This window comes from Microcaecilia unicolor, chromosome 6 (genome assembly GCF_901765095.1).
Source record: "Microcaecilia unicolor chromosome 6, aMicUni1.1, whole genome shotgun sequence".
Lineage (NCBI taxonomy): Eukaryota > Metazoa > Chordata > Amphibia > Gymnophiona > Siphonopidae > Microcaecilia > Microcaecilia unicolor.
Genome location: NC_044036.1, coordinates 50,308,117 through 50,324,859, shown reverse-complemented (window position 1 = coordinate 50,324,859; position 16,743 = coordinate 50,308,117). Strand labels below are relative to the sequence as shown.

At 43.9% G+C, this 16,743-nt stretch overlaps 1 protein-coding gene across 1 annotated transcript; it reads right to left on the bottom strand.

The window, feature by feature from the left end:
• Nucleotides 1–991: 991 nt before the first annotated feature.
• Nucleotides 992–16,733, bottom strand: FPGT (fucose-1-phosphate guanylyltransferase). The gene is made up of 4 exons (XM_030205596.1): nt 16,652–16,733; nt 12,130–12,297; nt 11,539–11,631; nt 992–2,501 (listed from the first exon to the last, which is right to left on the bottom strand). The coding sequence occupies exons 1-4, from the start codon at nt 16,725–16,727 to the stop codon at nt 1,060–1,062; spliced, it is 1,779 nt and encodes a 592-aa protein (XP_030061456.1). The 5' UTR covers nt 16,728–16,733; the 3' UTR covers nt 992–1,059.
• Nucleotides 16,734–16,743: the final 10 nt, after the last annotated feature.

The window sequence follows — 16,743 nt, the reverse complement described above, 5'->3', positions numbered from 1 at the left end:
ATAATACGGTTTGCTCCGCCCCTTTGCGGAGCCGCCCCTGAAGATGGCCAGCCATCTATTTGGCTGGCACCGTTCGATTATGCCCCTCCACGTTACTTGGTGAAACGGGCTTTACCGCATGGGCCTTTAGAAGGACGAAGAGTTCCTCTGCAAGTACCTGCTTGTGCTGAGAGCTGAAGTGAGATGCTCTCGGTGAGCAATTTGGAGGTTGTTGATGCCAATGCAGGGTGTAATCAAGACCGGTCCCAGAGGCTCTGCACAGCAGTTGGCATCAAGGCAGGTAGAGACCCACTTGATGCACTGAGATAGGTCTCTCAGCCACATGGACCGATGCACCCGATACAGACGTCAATGTAAATGCCCATACCAATGCCAAGATTTCAGACCGGGCTCCAAAGATTTTCTCTCTCTAGCCAGCTGGGTTCTTTTCTTCAAACACTGAAGACACCAAGAATAAGTTTCTTTGCCAGATATGGTTCTATTGCACCAGCTACAGTGCTTAAAACCACTTGGAACCTTTGATGACATGGAAGGGAAAACATCTGTGGACAAATTAAATGACTCGATAGTGACTAAAAAAGGGCAAGCACCAGAAAAGAAATCGAGGGACAAATGCCTGACCGGAGCTCATGCCAAAGAGGGCCTATGGAGCAGGTCAAAAATAAAGGAAATTTAAAAGTGGGGGGAAATCAAACTAAAACTGTAAAGGAAGGGAGAGGAATTTTTTTGAAGAAAATAAAATAAAAAGGCAGGGTAAAAAGCCCCAAAGGGAAGGCACACAATCAAAAAAATTATGCTCATGCACCAGACGCTGTGAGGAACATGGGACAATCGAATTCTCTCCTCAATGTGGATGAGAAGAGGCTGATGGTCCCGTGTTTTCATGGCAGGTGGAAAGGCACTTGTGCATGTGCGGTGGGGATGCTGTGTGTGTTCTTAAAGCTATATTAGCTTATTTAAGCTTCACACTGGGCGATGTGGATGACGTCACCCACATGTGAGAATATGGCCCGCTTGTCCTCAGAGAATTCCCATTTTCACCACTTGATCAGTTCATGTTTACAAACTAGATTTTTCTTTCAGTTGATGGACACTGATTTCTTCATAAAGCTGATGCCTGAATTTCAGCATGTCTTTCACATCTTTATAGGAAAGCATTTCTTCAATAGAAAAATACTTCCCATCGTAGACCTTGAGAGCTAACTTGCTCTGCACTGCTCTCAGCATCTTTGCCGACAATGCAACTGACTCATCCATGGTACAACAAACCGGGAAAATCCGTGCATTCCACAAGCTTAGACTTGCTCCATTTCCAGAGAACAGGTGCCCTGAAACTCTCAGGCCCCACAGATTTAAGCATTCTAAAAAACTGATGCCGAAAAATTGAAGGTGCTGTAACTCAGATAGCAATTTTACATTATTTTTCAAGTTGTCATTTACACCGCACACTATAGTGGTATACATTACTCTTCCCTCAATATTCAAACTCAATGAACTGACAAAAGAATTGGGTAGTAGGTCTACTGTGGCAGCCAGACAAGAGCTGCTAATGATGCTGTTTTCTCCCACTGAAACATGAGGACCCAGCCTGGAATATTCAACAACAGAGCCAGGTGCTATCGAACAGCCTGCATCCAATATGCTTTGAATGATACAGGCTCTTTCACCACAATTTTCGGCTTTAGCTGGAAATATGCTAAAAGTTTTAGACTGAAAGTTAAGCTCCGATTTCAGCTTTATGTCGGATGTCAAATGATATAAGTACTCTTGTGTGGTTCCAATGTGATAAAATTTAGAGTTGTTTAAAACAATAACATTAAATGGAGTTCCTTTTAAAAGGAAAAATATTTTCTCTCTGACTTCTATTAGCTGGGCCTCCTCTTTAGTGACATTGGATGTGTCTGTTGTATACTCTTGGGATGCTTCACTTCCAAGAGCCTGCAGAAAATCACCATAGGCATCAATTTCACAGTGAAGAGTACCTGCCTCTTTAAAAAATGAGAGTAAGAGTGTGGCAGTGTTAGAATCCATGTAAAACAAGCTATCCGTATACACAATCTCTGAGTCTAGTCTTCTTGAATGGGCAGAGTCTCCAGTGTGAAAATTTTTTATTTGTCTACAAACAGCCCCGGACCGATGCATCTTTTCAATATTTGGCTTATGAAGGAAACTACGGCAAAACCTGTATTCAAGTTCTTGATATTCTGATGACGCTGATGGTTCCAACACAAATACCCCATGAGTGGTGCCTATAGTTAAGGAGGAAGGATGAGCTAAAGCAGTAATGCCAGGCTTATCAAACCTGAGGTGCTCTGTTCCAGAGCTATAGAGTTCGATGTCATCTGCACAAGTAATCAGAACACCTGGCGCCATATGACTGGGAAAGTCAATGTATATTGCCAATTTGAGCTCCAACATCTGATAAATGGGGTCACCAAGAGGCAAAGCTGTGAAAATTTTTCCCAGTGCACTTGCACTTGGCAAACGTTGACTATAGCCACCTAAAAATAAAAGAAAAGATGATTGAACTTTCTAATCAGAACACTCAAAATTCTTTTGGTAGGCATTCAAAGAAACAGCACCAGCCTACAATGCTTCTCACATATCTGGTAATTCAAAGGCCTTCAGATGTAATTTAATTTAATTTGTCTTGACTGAGAAGCATTACAGGATTCTTGAATGGAGAAATTAGGACTTACCTGATAATTTTCTTTCCATTAGTTCTTCACACTATTCCAGGACGAGTGGGTAGTTATGTCCATCGACCAGCAGGTGGAGATAGAAAATACAGAACTGAGCACCACTACATAGCTCCCTGCTAGCAGCTCAGCTCCTCAGTATCAGTCCTCAAGCAATGAAGAAAGAACGCTCAATCAGGAGCATGGTCAGCAACCAACACATCCAGTCCCAAGAACCATTTGATGACAAGGACCCTGGAAAACAGAATACAAAGACAGTGCATAAAGCCACCAATGAGGGCGTCGAACCACGAGAAGGCTCCTGGAACAGTGTGAAGAACTAATGGAAAGAAAATTATCAGGTAAGTCCTAATTTCTCGTTCCATTATGTTCATTCCCACTATCCCAGGATGAGTGGGATGTTCAAAAGCCAGGGCTTTTTTTGAGGGGGTACTAAGTATCGGCACCTTTTCCATTGTCTTCTAAAATTGACCCATTGTCCCCAAGTTTTTTTTTTTTATTTTATTTTCCATTTTCAGTAATTTACAAAGATAAATCTTTAACAAGATATTCAAGCACATAATACAAAAATATACAATAAAAGAAAAAACTTAACAAGAAATAAGCCATTGTCCCCAAGTTTTAATGAAAGAGCTCTGGCTCTACACACCAATTCTGCCTTGTCATAGATTCTGTAACTGGTTGCAGGAGTCCTGGCTATTGTGGGGTGAGTCCCTCAATGATCACCCCACCCCTGAAGGGTGGCCTGGTATTTGAGTACCAGCACCTTTTTTGCTAGAAGAAACACACTGTCAAAAGCTATCCCTATGAGGGTGGGAAGCTGAACCAGCCACACGCAGAACCAACGCACCAAATGTAGCCGCTGCCTGTGCGGCCCCCGCTATATCATCATACTTACTGAAGGCAAGCAGAGAAGCCCACGCCTCTGCCCTACAAATATCCATCAGAGAAGACAACAAAGCCTCTGCCTAAGACGTAGACACACGCCCAGGAGAGTGTGTCTTCAAACCCGAGAATAGCCTCCCAGAATACAAGCCAAGACTACAGCCACCGTCACCCACCGAGCAAAGGAAACCTTAGATGCCATGAGACCCAACTGCTGTTAACCAAACTGCACAAAAAGGTCTATACGAAAGGCGGAAGACATCGGGAACCTCGAAAAAACACAAGAAAGCCCTGTGAAAGCCTGCAAGAGACATATAGCCGACTAAATAAAAAGAAACCAACAAACACTCGGGCAAGAAAGACGGTACTAATGAAACGAGACCCTCGCCTCCAAAACAAAAACGGAGAAAGTGTCCTACTAAGAAGGGCCCGAAGTTGCAAGAAGAAACGGGTCAATGGAAGCACCCCAATATCACAGAGTTCTACGTGAGAACTATCAGGATCACCTAGCGACGGGACACAAATGGAGAGTGCTGCAGCACCCGAAGGCCCAGCATAAAATCCCATTCAGAAAAGGCATGCAAAGGGCAGCGTAAGCGAGCCACACCTCTCTGAAAACGAAACACAACCAGAAGAGCCGTTAAAGAAGAGGTCTGCCAATGACCATGAAAGCAAGCCAGGGCTGCCAACAGAACCCACAAGGATCCCAGCGCTAGCCCTTGAAAAACTCCCTCCCGCAAAAATGCCAGGAAATGGCCCAGGGAGGGAGCAAGTACTGGCAGGCGCTGAGGAAGATGAGCGCTTCCTAGCCTGCAGCAGGGAAGCCACAAATGAATCCAACAATCCTTCTTCCTCAGCCGAGCCCTCTCAAGGGCCAGGCCATAAGATCAAAGGAAGAAGAATCCTCCATGACCACCAGGCCCTGACAGAAGAACCTCAAATTTGAGGGAATCTCAGTAACTCCCCAACTAGGAGCTTCAGGAGCCGAGTCTGGGCTGAGTCCGGGCTGGAGAACAGGAGCACTGTATCCCGAAGGTCTGCCACTCTCCCCCACTCCTGACCTAACTTTGGCACGGGGGAAGACGTATGGGAGTCCCTCGCTCAGACCCAAACGCAGCAGGGCATCCAGACCCAGAGAGTCCTCTTCCCTGCGATGGCTGAAGAACCAAGGAACTGTGACATAGGAATAGGTCAAGAGAACTAAGCCCATTGACACATCACCAGCTGTAACGGCTCGACCGACAGCTCCCACTTGCTGGAAGTACGAGCGTGCCTGCTAAGAAAGTCAGTCGCCACGTGAGGGACCCCTCAAAACAGCCGAAAGACACAACCGGCGTCTCTCTGCCCCGGCCAATAAACAGCTAGGCTACAGAGCCAGCATACTGCTAGACCCCCCTAGCTAGTAGAAGAGGCCAGTGCCATAGCAATGTCCGAAAGGCCCAAACCAAAGCATTCCCAACAGCGGGGCAAAAACCTCCAGAGCTTAGCGCATCACTCACAGATCCAAATGATCCAATGCGCTCTACTGGAGACCAAGAGCCTTGTGCCAGGGGACCCCAGCAACAGGCCCCCCAGACCAAGAAACTGTCATCCGTAGACTCCACTTCCCAAGGCAGGAGCAGGGAGGGCCTCCCTAGGGTCAACGACTGGGGAAGGCACAAACACCTCAGCTCTGTCTGACCACTAGGGGCAAAGAAGCTGGAAGCTATAACCCTCTGAAACTGGAGACCAGTGGCTGAACAGGGCCCTATGAATTGGCCGCATCAGAGAGTAAAATACCACTTCCAGGGCCGCTGTCACAGAACCGAAGACCTGCACGAAATCCCAGGCCGGAAGCTGGGAACAAAGCAGAAGCGAAGAATTCGGAGTGCCAACCTAAAGTGCCATCCCTCTGTGAGAAACACTCAAGCTCAATGGGAATCAAAAAGAACACCTAGATGTTCCAAGTTGGTGCTCTGGCACCAGCCGCCTCCACTGAAATTGAACACCCAAACCAGAAAAGAAAAATACAGTTATATTGGGCAGTTTTCTGTCTTTGGAGGAATCACAGTCTGATTGTATCTGCCAAAGACCTCCAGGAGCAGTAGTGAGATTTGAACCAGGCTCCTCTGGTTCTCACTTCACTGATCTAAACATTAAACTGCTCCTCCACTTCCTCCATGTTCCTTTTTTTTTTTTTTTTGTAGAACCGACATGAAGTGCTCCCATCGACATCCCGAGGCCTGAAACACAGCAGAAAGAACCCACCAACCTGGGTCCACGCTACCCGGGTGCACAGTCACCCCCCCGTCACAGCAGGGCAGGGCAGCAGCACCGGCCTGCCAGACTCACTGTGTTTCCTGCGACTCCTCATCTTCTGAGTAGGCTGGCTGCTGAGCAGGCTCTCACACAGAGGAAAAGCAGGGAAAAGGCACAGAACACTCCAGGGGAAAGGCACGACAGGGACCCAGCACCACCAGGTATGTCTGCTCAACTGCTCACTCTGCTCAACTGAGAACCAGCTGACCAACTGGACCAGAAGCAAGGCCTCAGAACCAGAGACAGAGGAAATCTGTCCATTCACCTGCTGGAGATAGAAAATACTGATGAGCTGAGCTGCAAGCAGGGAGCTATGTAGTGGTGCTCAGTTCTGTATTTTCTATCTCCACCTGCTGGTCGTTGGACATAACTACCCACTCGTCCTGGAATAGTGGGAATGAACGTAATGGAAAAATAATGTCACCAAAAGAGTGTTCCTCTATCTCACCACAGCAAACTTAAAATGATGATATCAGGAAATATACCAACCAGTCGATATTCAAAGTGAGTTAACTGGCCAGGAACATTTGCCAACTGGTTAATTTGATTATCGGTGGCTATCCGTTCATTTACAGCAGCATTTAACTGATTATCGTCACCGAAAATGATCGGATAGTGCCGAAGTGCAAGGCGGCTATGTTGGGGGGGGGTGTCCAGGGGACATACCAGGGTTGGAGTCCAGTTAGCTCCTGATATTGAGAGCTAACCAGCTAGTATTAGCATAGGCGCCGACTCCGTGGGTGCTGTGGGTGCTCGAGCACCCCCAATATTTTCAAACCTGCCCTCCTTGCTTTCCTGCCGCTCAGCCAGTGCTTAAAACTCATTTTACCTGACTGAACGGCAGTGAAAGAAGCAGAGTACAGCTGGCTCCGTCTTCAGCTTTCTCCTTCCCTCTCAGCTGTGGTCCCGCCCTCAGTTCCTGTTTACGCAACGGCGGGACCACCACAGCTGAGAGGGAAGAGAAGGAGAAAGCTGAAGACGGAGCCAGCTGTACTCTGCTTCTTTCACTGCAGTTCAGTCAGGTAAAATGAGTTTTAAGCACTGGCTGAGTGGCAGGAAAGCAAGGAGGGCAGGTTTGAAAATATTGGGGGTGCCTTTCTGAGGGCACAGACTGTAGAAGTCTGCCCAGTACTGTTCTTGTACTAAGTTCTGAAGATAACATCGAAGCCCCTTAAAATTTACACTCCAGCCCATCCCTGTCTATTCAGTCATGATCAGGGCGTAGACCGTAGAAGTCTGCCTAGCTCCCGTTTTGTTTCTAATTACCGGCGTCGCCACCCAATCTCTGCTAAGATTCCACGGAACCATTCCTTCTAAACAGGATTGCTTTGTGTTTATCCCAAGCATGTTTGAATCTCCACCACCTCCCGTGGGAGGGCATTCCACATATCCACCACCCTCTCCGTGAAAAAATACTTCCTGACATTAGTCGAGTCTGACCCCCCTTCAACCTCAATTCATGTCCTCTAGTTCTACCGCCTTCCCGTCTCCGGAAAAGGTTCATTTGCGGATTAATACCTTTCAAATATTTTCTCCTTTCCTCCAAGGTATACATGTTCAGGTCAGCAAGACTCTCCTCGTACAGTTTGCAACGCAATTCCCATACCATTTTTCATAGCTTTTCTTTGCACCGCTTCCAGTCTTTTTACATCTTTAGCAAAATACGGCCTCCAAAACTGAACACAATACTCCAAGTGGGGCCTCACCAATGACTTGTAGAGGGGCATCAACACCTCCTTTCTTCTGCTGGTTATGCCCCTCTCTACGCAGCCTAGCATCCTTCTGGCCACGGCCATCACCTTGTCGCATTGTTTCTTCACCTTCAGATCCTCCGACATCAACACCCCAAGGTCTCTCTCCTGAGTCGAGCTTACTAATCTTTCCCTTCCTATCCGGTATCTCTCTTTTGGGTTTCCGCACCCCAAGTGGAGCACTCTACATTTCTTGGCATTAAATTTTAACTCCTACCAGTGAAAACCACAAACTAAAAAACAAAAAAAACACTAAACAAAAACTAATTTTAGAGATACTATGTGCTATTTTTTTCTTTTTTTATAATATGCAAATGGTGCTCAGTGGCTGGGCATGTCCTGCAGGGCTAACTAGCAGTATAAAACTGCTTTGATAGCCCCACTCAACATCATAGCACCCCAACCTCCCTCTCCTTACGATGTTAAGTAAGATTATGAATACAGTGTCTAACACCATTCAATTTCAATGGATGTCAAATATGTTGTCCTTCCTCCGTTGTTCTTAATGATGTGTTATGAATACATTTGTAGTTTCTAGGTATGCTTAAATCTTGTGCATAACGAATTCTCTAGGGGGAGTCGGACTCAGTACTTGTCTCAAAAAGGAATAAAACCACTACTTATCTTGAGACGGGGTGGTCGCAGTCATAGTTTAAAGTTCATCCCGTTGAAATCACAGTCTGTGACGTGACATGTTTTAAAATGGCTGCAGTATACAGTTCCCTGTTTGGGACTTCAATATCCAGCTTTTAATGTAACATCATAGCAGCAGAATGACTCATTTGAAAATAACAAGTTAGCTAAGAGAATTACAATGGTCAACAGTGGCAAGGAATTCACTAAATAAAAATGATTTCAACAATTTACGAAATTTTAGGTACTCAGAAACACGCCTAATTGACTTTGGAAGGGTTTGCTTAGCAGCTAAGTATGAGAAACTGGCATCGTGAATTGATTTGTAACAGAGATTCTTACAACTCGGAAAATGGAGAAGCTGATAGTCTCTCAACAAGGATGGACATTGCATGATGGTAATTGCAGCAAGTGTTGCATATAATCAGGTAGAAGACCGAACAAAATTTGATAAACAAGGGTGCACAGTTTAAAGGTTACTCTTGCATGTATACAAAGCCAATGCAACTTGATTAAAAGAGGGGCTTGATTTGGTAAACCAAGGACCTTTGCATACAAGACGAGCTGCTTGAAGTTTTTTTGATAACAGAGATTTTCAAACCTGAGTAAACAGCATACAATAATCAAACGTAGGCAACACTAAGGATTGTTCTAAAAAACGAAATACTGAATTTGAAAAGAAAGGCCTCGGTCTTTTTAATCTCCATATGGAATTAAAGACACTAGAAACTACCACAGAAACTTGTGGTTCAATTCCAGGGTTTTTCAAGGTGGCAGAAAAAGGGTAAGTAACATTATCAATACAGAAGTATTTGTTTGTCATTGGGTGAGCAGAATTAGGTTTTGTTTCTATTTAATTTGAAAGCAGCAGCACAAGGTTCTATCAAATCTAAGCCAGATTTAATTCTAAGCAGGACTTCATTTAAGCTCTCCATAAATGGTAAGTAAAATGTAACATCATCAACATAAATATAAGTGTTAAAGCCATGCGAACCTAGAAATCTACCTAGGGAGCCATCATAAACAGAATGGGAGAAAGTGGGGAACCACGGTTCTTCGGAGGATAATTCCAGAAGAAGAGGGACCCAAATCTGCCATGGCCCGTAGACTGCAATCAGAATCATGGTTGAGTTTCAACAAAGTTTTTGCCACTAGAGGTATCGGAGAATACAATTAAGGAAGATCAAGGCTCCTCTGTGCTGACAAGGATGACATCGAAGCTACATGTTGCCTCGGGGTCGGGTCCGACAATGGACAGTCTCATGGCAGGTGGAGACCCACTCAATGCTTCACTGCTCCCAGTGTCTGAGGGTCTAGCAGCAGCCATGCTTACCGACGCTCCCGATGCTGAGGAACTGGACTTGGCTCCAAAATCCTCTCTCGTTGAGCCTCTCTGGAAACCTGAGTCATCTTCTTCATATGAATGCTGAGTACACAGTTAGCCAGGCTACGGTCGGGCTCAAGACTCTGAAGACACCAAGAATGGGTGTCTTTTCCAGAGATCGTCCGACTGCTCTGGGTACAGCACTTAAAGCCACTGGGAATCTTCGTGGACATGGAAGGAAAAACTTCTCTCTGCTAAATTAAACGAAACGATGGTGCCTGAAAAGGGGCAAGGAACCGAAAAAAGGAAGGGAAAACCCAGCCAAACTCAAGGCCTAAAATCAGCTGGATGCCGAAGGAAAACTTAAAACTGGGCAAAATAAACTAAGAAATAAAGGAAAGAGGAAAAAAAGGGAATTCCACAAACAGGAACACACACACACAAAAAAAAAAAAACTCTGAAAGGGACATAAAAAGCTTTTGGACCAAACAAAGTGAAGAGACAGTAACCTCTCCTCACCGCAGTAGAAAAAGAACCGAGGAGACTGTGCTCTCATGGCAGGCGGGAAGGCACTCGTGCATACAGTACATGGTGGAGAGTGACTCCCGCTCTACAAAGATCTACTTATGCTAGTTATAAGTCCTGGACCAGGCGACGTGGGTCAGCAGCACCCACTTGTGAGAACAAATAGGCCTGCTTGTCCTCGGAGAATGTTCATTTTGTATTGTTTAGTTTCTGGGATATTACTTTGTTTGGCTGAGGGCACTATGGACTAGATTCAATAAATGGCACCGAGAAATCGTTGCTGAAAATTTAAGCACCAAGCGCTATTCTACAAAGGATCTGCACTCTTTATAGAATAGCAGCTAAGTGCATAAATGGTATCTAATTTAAGGCACTTGCAATTACGCCTGCTGAAATGCTGGGGTGACTCTCAGCTTTTACAGCAGAGAATTTAAGCTCATCACTGCAAGTGAAACATGAGTGTAGCATAGTTCCAGGCTTTGAAAGATAAGGCAACAACATAATATGTTAGACAAGAATACAAAGAAACAACCCATTGGAAAAAGCTTCTATGGTGGCACCCTTAGGGCTATTATATTAGAATGTAGGTTCGCTTTGATGGTGGATTCACATCTGGATTATAAGACTTACATGGCAAAACCTACTGCATGCTATCTGAATAAAAATGATAGTGTGCAAGCCTTAACAGCACTGACCACATTCTAAACCAGCTTAATGAGTTCTGAATATTCAAGCTATCGACCCCTCCTGTCCCAAACCACTACACTAGCAGGGAAACTCCTAGGTAAGACCTGGAAGGTTGGGGTGATGGGCAGACTGATTTTGAAGGTGTATGCTCTGTGGACTTGATAAGGGAGGTCTGCTCAGTGGGGGTGGGTGGGGGGAGGTGAATGGATCAGGGGAGTTTGTCATGGGGAAGACTAGATCAGAAGTGTCTGCTCTTGCAGGTTCATGGTGGGGGGGGGGGGGGACGACTGGATTTGGGAACACATGGATTGTAGCATTAAGTGCAGCTCTGCTTTTGACGGTCTTGACAGCTAGCCCACACAATGACCTGCATGCTAGCTGTCACATTTGGCCATTCCTCTGTTCCATCCATGCAACACCTATAACCTGCCCCTACCTGTCTTAAGCAGGTAGCATTTATTATTATTTTTTTGTACTGCACTGGCTGGTTTTAATGTATGACAACCATTACAATGGGTCTGCACTAACAGCTATCATATGGTAAAACCCAGGCTAACGGCTTAGTAAAAGGGCCCACTGTCTCTAACAGTAAAGGATTCAACAGGAACAAATTCTATAACAGTGATTTTTCCAAGAATGCAAAAGCATAAAGTTTTACTTTTATGTTTTGTCTAAAAAAAAAGCAATAGAATGCATTGTCAAGAAACACAAAAATCAGCAAAAGCATAATAATTACCGGCATGAATCAGAATGATGGCAAAATGGGTCCATTTATCACCATACAGTGCTTCCAAGCGCTGCAGAGCATAAAGTGTTGATCCCCCATTTCCTAGAAAACCATAAGAACATAAGAAAAGTCATGCTGAACCGGAACAAGGTCTATCAAATGCAGTACCCTGTTTCTCACAGTGGCCACGCAAGGTCACAAATGTCTGGCAGATCATAAGAAGTATTTATTTAGAATGTGCCTTTGCAGTGGCAGGTTCCATTCAGGCACAGCTCTATTTCCAGGGATAAGTCAGGGCTTTACTAAACACAATATTTCCAGAAGCCTTTACAAAAGCTGAACTGTAAAAACAAACATATGCCCTTTTTCTTTAATTTACCTGTGTTATTTCAAAGGTCTTTGACTACAAAGGACACACAACCTAGACACTAATTAGTTGAAGTGTGGAAAAGAAAAATAAGACTGTGAACCAATTCAAGTTATTTTTCACAATATGACTGTGGAGATGGGCAATGGACCTGCAAACTGAGCTTTCTGTGGTTGTGGTGGGGGAACCATGAGCGCTGCCTTTGATCATAAAGTAACAAACATTATACCCACCAATTTTTGCTCCAGGAGGATCAGCAAAAACATTATAATGAACTCCTAGAGGCAACTCCTTTCTCCTGATTTTTTCAGATATCTGCTGCTGGTAAGCGAGTTCCTGTTGCTTATCAGCCGCGGTAATTATGACGATATCCCAAAATTCTCCAGGTTTAACTTCTTTACCTATTCCATGGAAAGAGAGCCAAAAGTAGGCTTGAATTGGCTTCACATATTTCTCTACAACGAGAAAAATTCAACACTGCTTAAAATTACACAGCAGAAGAGAGAATGACAGAGATATCTAGTTGGTCCATCCATGGTAACTACTAGGTTCTACAAACCTTTCCTGTCTCTCAGAGATCCTCCTCCTTGCTTGTCTCATGCTTTCTTTAATCAAGTGAAGGGTAATTCTTTGAGGACAATTCAACACCAACTATATTACATTTAGAATCTAAGAATGTTGCAGATGCTTTAGATAAAATGTCACCACTGAAGGAGTGTACCATGGTTTTTCTACAGTTCATGCTCTTACTATGAATACATATCAGAAAGTAGTGCAAATTGATAAATCAGTTTTCTTAGGTGTATTTGTGACAAGGTAGGGAGGATTATTCATACATTTGGTTTGGTTCAGCTTCATGTTCATGCTTACGCTGGGTTGAAAGAGGCAAGTTAGGAGTTTGAGCTGGTAGGGATGCAACAGATACTAGAATCTATTAAATTGTTGCCTATTGCATTTGTGTACAATACTTCATCCCGCTATATTTTACAGCACAAATGCAGGATCCTGTATTTTTAGCATTAAATCTTTGCTGCCAAATTCTAGATCACTCCTCAAACTTTCTTAGGTCCTCCTTACATTATTCACACATTCAAGGTTGTCTTCCCTGTTACAGAATTTGGTTATCATCTGGAAATAAGCACACCTTTTATTATTTGTTACATTTGTATCCCACATTTCCCCACCTTTTGCAGGCTCAATGTGGCTTACATATAACCGTTAATGGCGTTACCAATTACGGTCTGAACAAATACATGGTATGAATGAATACAAAATGATATTGCAGTAGAATGAGGTACATGTATGGTAGGTACAGTTGGGGAACTTAGAGAGGAAAAGGGGGAAGAAGAGTCAGGTAATGTTCATTACGGTCTTTGATTTCATTGTGTCGCAGGTGAACACAACTTTTATGTTGGGTCGGTGGGGTATGCTCTTTTGAACAGGTCTGTCTTTAGTGCTTTCCGAAAATTTAGGTGGTCGAGCGTAGTTTTTATTGCTTTTGGCAATGCGTTCCATAGTTGTGCGCTTAGGTAGGAAAAGCTGGTTTCATAGGTGAATTTGTATTTGAGTCCTTTGCTGCTTGGGTAGTGGAGGTTTAGGTATGATCATGCAGATTTTGTGGTGTTTCTGGTTGGCAGGTCGATGAGGTCTGTCAGTGTCCCGGTGACCCACCGTAAATAATTTTATGAACAGTCGTGCAGATTTTGAAAGTGATACGTTCTTTGATTGGTAGCCAGTGCAGTTTTTCTCTGAGTGGTTTGGTGCTGTCAAAACGTGTTGTTCCAAATATAAGCCTGGATGCTGTGTTTTGGGCAGTCTGAAGTTTCTTTATGATTTGATCCTTGCATCCCGCATAGATTCCATTACAGTAATCTGCGTGGCTTAGTACCATGGACTGTACCAGGCTACGAAATATTTCCTTTGGGAAGAATGGTTTTACGCATTTGAGTTTCCACATTGAGAGAATCATTTTATGGTGGATTTCGCTTGGGTCTCTAGTGATAGGTTATGGTCGATTGTTACTCCAAGAATTTTCAGGCTGTCTGAGACAGGGAAGGTGTATCCTGGGGTGTTAATGTTTGTGGGTTTGTATGTATTGTATTGGGATGAGATAATGAGACTGTGTTTTTTCTGGATTGAGTTTTAGTTGGAATGCATTTGCCCATGAGTTCATGATGTTTAGGCTTAACTTGATTTCGTTGGTGATTTCCACCAGATCATGTTTGTATGGGATGTATAATGTAACGTCATCAGCGTAGATAAATGGGTTGAGGCCTTGGGTGGATAGGGTCTTGGCTACTGGAGTCATCATGAGGTTGAAAAGGATCGGTTTCCAGAGTGACGATATGCTTGTTTTTGATTTCACGTGATATGTTCTTGTGGTTAGAAAACTCTTAATCCAATTGAGAGTGCCACCACTGATTCTAAAATATTCTAGGACTCTTAGCAATATGTTATGGTTAACCAAGGAGAATGCTCTTGCCTGTTGCTATTTCCTGCTTGAACTTGGTTATGAGAGTGAGTAGTACTGTTTTGGTGCTGTGTAGGGGTCAAAATCCTGATTGTGACTCATGTAGTATTTATTTATTTATAGCATTTATATCCCACATTTTCCCACTCACGGGCAGGCTCAATATGGTGAATTTGTTTATGTAGTCATTGAGTTGTTTGGTCACCAGTCCTTCCATTAGTTTTATAAAAGCCTTTCTGAAATGTCATTTAAAGAAATGTTAAAAAGAACCAAAGACCAGTCCCTACAGAACACCACTGGTAACGCCATAGTGAACTCCATTTATCACTACTCTTTATAGCTGCACTAAGTGTTTTTGCCCCACAAAAGCAGCTAACATGCAGCCATACACATTGCATAGGTGTTTTTTTTTTTAGTAATCTAGGCATGCACTTTGTGACTTCACTCCTGCTCTGCCCAACCTATGCTCCTAAAGATGCTTACACTGAGGTTGCATACAAGTATGGAGCTCATTTTCAAAGCAGACATATGTCTCAAAAGGCCAAAAAAATGTCCATCTGAAGGAAACATCTAAACCACAATTTTCAAAAAGGCAGAACTGGCCACCAATATTCATCAGCAGTTAACCAGGCAGTGCTGCTACATATCGGCACTAACTGGTCATATTAAATCCAGGCAGAAGCGTGGTCCAGAGGAAGAGACAGAATCAGGGAGATGATACTTATGTTGGTACAGGTCATATTCAGTGTCTGTGTCCACACAGCTAAGTATCCTGATTGTAAGGCTGTCCTATCTTTCAGCACTTAGTTATACAGGGGCTAGCACTGAATCCAGTTGGCACCTGCATAATATTTGGATGTTGGCTTGATGATTGTAGCTGTTCTACTTCCCTAAAAAAGGGCAGCTTCCCCAACATGACACAACCCGCTTCCCCCACACCATCACCACCATAGGAGGACTCCCTTAGAGAAGGACCTGAGCACCTTACAAGTACATCATAGCAGGGCCCCTCCTCACCTCCCTCAGGCATACGCTTACATCCTTGGTGGTTTAGTGGGTTGTGGACGGTGGTTCCAGATACAAAATGGCTGCCATGACCTCTAGCCGTCGTCTTGTGGTACTAACACTAGAGGCTAACCCCCCCCCCCAGCAGTAGTATCACGAGAATACAACTAGAGGTTGGGCGTCTGGAGCCACCAGAGGCAGGAGTGAGAGGGGTTTGCTCCTGCCCAGATGATCCACTAGGGATATTCTGGTAGGCCTAAAGTAACTCTTCCAAAAAAATATTATATAATTGACTATGACGAATATACTGCGGTAATCAATTACATAATTCAACTGCACAATAACAGGACTCTGAAAGAATTAACTTATATTTAATACCCTTAACCGATGGAAAAGCCAGCATCAGACGTTCTTGACTATGGGTTCTAGATTGGTTACCCAACAAACTAATCAAAGAAGGAAAGTTCTTGAGAATATCACCACCTAATGTTTTAAAAACCAAGCAGCAGATTTTAAAATTAACCCATGCTTTATTGGCAACCAATGCGGTCTGGAGCTTGTAACAAGCTTAAAAATAGGACTTTGAGAGTGAGATGAACTCCATCGTGCATGCGCCAGAGCCTTCCCACCCGACACAAGAGCAGTACAATAAAATAATAAAAAAAAAAAGTTACAAGCTCCGAACCGGCAACACGGTCCCCATGTTACCCATCTGTGAGAATCAAAGGTCTGCTTATCCTCTGAAGCGAAGGATGACTCAGAGAACACGGATGCTAGTGCTAGGTTGCTTTGCAAGAAAATTAGATTTGATCATGTGACTGCATTATTTGCTAATCCCCATTGGTTTCCTATTGAAGCACGAATTGCTTTCAAACTCTGTTATTTAGTTTTCAAAACATTATACGGTTAGGCTCCGGAAGATTTTTCTTTTATTATTTTCTTTGTTAGGTACTTTTTTAAATAGCCGAAACGTTGATTGTCTTCTCTTGCAGTTACCATGATCTCTGAACGGGGTGAAATATAGCTATAATGTTACGGAGTTTAATCAAATGAACATATATGTACTAGCTAGAAAGAGGGATTACAGTACCCTAAGCTCAACACACTATCCTTTATCAAAAGTCTGCTGTACTGGGACTGGGAGGCATGCCATTAACCCCTCAACTCAACCCGGAAACGTAAGCGAAAGAACTGTGGTGAATGATGTGGTCGGCGACGCGTCAGTACACCAGGAACAAGCGCAATAGAAGAATCGGTGAGAGAGTGCGATCTGAAAATACCTCGCAGTCTGTCAAACTGTGCCAGCTTGCGCTGGGTGTCTGTCCGGAGTGCCACGTCAACTCCGCAGGAGGACATAATGGAAGAACACCCA

Bases quoted from the DNA above. Each gene is read 5' to 3' on its own strand.
- FPGT (XM_030205596.1), bottom strand. From the start codon at position 16,727: ATGTCCTCCTGCGGAGTTGACGTGGCACTCCGGACAGACACCCAGCGC. The intron at 12,298-16,651 runs GTATTTTCAGAT...TCCATGGAATAG, and splicing joins ACAGTTTGACAGACTGCGAG to GTAAAGAAGTTAAACCTGGA. The intron at 2,502-11,538 runs GTAATTATTATG...TTTTATTTTTAG, and splicing joins CATCATTCTGATTCATGCCG to GTGGCTATAGTCAACGTTTG.